The sequence below is a fragment of the Calidris pugnax genome, unplaced genomic scaffold, assembly GCF_001431845.1.
Source record: "Calidris pugnax isolate Ruff unplaced genomic scaffold, ASM143184v1 C14670554, whole genome shotgun sequence".
Classification (NCBI taxonomy): Eukaryota; Metazoa; Chordata; class Aves; order Charadriiformes; family Scolopacidae; genus Calidris; species Calidris pugnax.
Window position 1 is genome coordinate 1 of NW_015093334.1, and position 1,075 is coordinate 1,075.

A 1,075-nucleotide genomic window follows, 5' to 3' on the forward strand; every position below is an offset into this window, starting at 1 on the left:
CAACTGTCCCATTTGCATTGCTTGTTTCTTCTAAAACTAGCACTAAATTTGACAGAGTTGTGTGAGGATCAAGCAGTTTCAGAAGAGGTATGTCCACCTTTCTCTCTCGAAAGACACGGTTCTGAATTGTCATAGCTAACATAGAGTCCATGCCCAATGATGAAAGCGGCGTATTCATGGTTAGTTCATCTGGCTTCAGCCTGGTGAGGTCACTCACCAGTGAGATGATATAGTCTTCAGATTTGATTAAGGCAGTATCCTGGACTTGAGTTTCCTCAGAGGTTTCAATCTTACTCCTTAATTCTTCTGACATAAGTGACACAAAGCGGCTTTTGAGTGAAACAATCCGAGTAAAAACATGAGTCAATAAAGTCTGAAAGTTTAATTTGACGACAGCTTGCTGTGGCTTATTCAGAAGTAAGCTCTTCCTGAGATAGTCATGAATTTCATCCACTTGCAGAATGTCTATGCCCTTGGATTCCAGAACATTCTGAATATGGGTTTGATTGAGCAGTATGCCAAGGTTCAGTGCACCCCAGTTAATGGCTTGACCTGCAAGCCCACAGTTCCTCCTGTAGAGGCAGAAGACATCCAAGAAAGAGTTGGCAGCTGCGTAGTTTGCCTGGGTGGAATTTCCCAGAAAGGAAGTTACAGAGGAATAGCACACAAAGTAGTCAAGCTCCTGGCCTCTGGTAGCCCAATGAAGATTTAGGGTCCCTGCTACTTTGGGGCTCAGCACTTTCTGAAAGTCAGCCAAGGTCAGAGTTTCAACATGGCCATCGTGTAAAACAACAGCACTTTGAAATACTCCTTTGACTGGACTCCCTGCAGAGATGTTTGCAATGGTCCGGAAAGCTTTCTCAGCATCACTGGTCGAAGTCACATCACACTGCACAAACACTACTTTGCTCCCCTTATACCGCTGCTCCAGAGCCTTCAGCTCATCTTGCTTCTCTTTGCTTGGACTTTTCCTGGAGAGTATTGCAATACATCCCCCTCCATTCTCCGCAATGAATTTCACTGTTTCAAAGCCAAGTCCAGTGAGCCCTCCAACTACTACATAAACACCATTCTG

General features: G+C 44.7%; 1 protein-coding gene across 1 annotated transcript; it reads right to left on the minus strand.

The window, feature by feature from the left end:
• Positions 1–16: 16 nt before the first annotated feature.
• LOC106900683 (phthiocerol synthesis polyketide synthase type I PpsC-like) lies at positions 17–1,072 on the minus strand (the record flags this gene model as incomplete). Its single annotated transcript, XM_014962833.1, has 1 exon — positions 17–1,072. A coding segment is annotated over one exon (1,056 nt), but the record flags the coding sequence as incomplete, so codon positions are not given.
• Between the last annotated feature and the right edge of the window lie 3 nt (positions 1,073–1,075).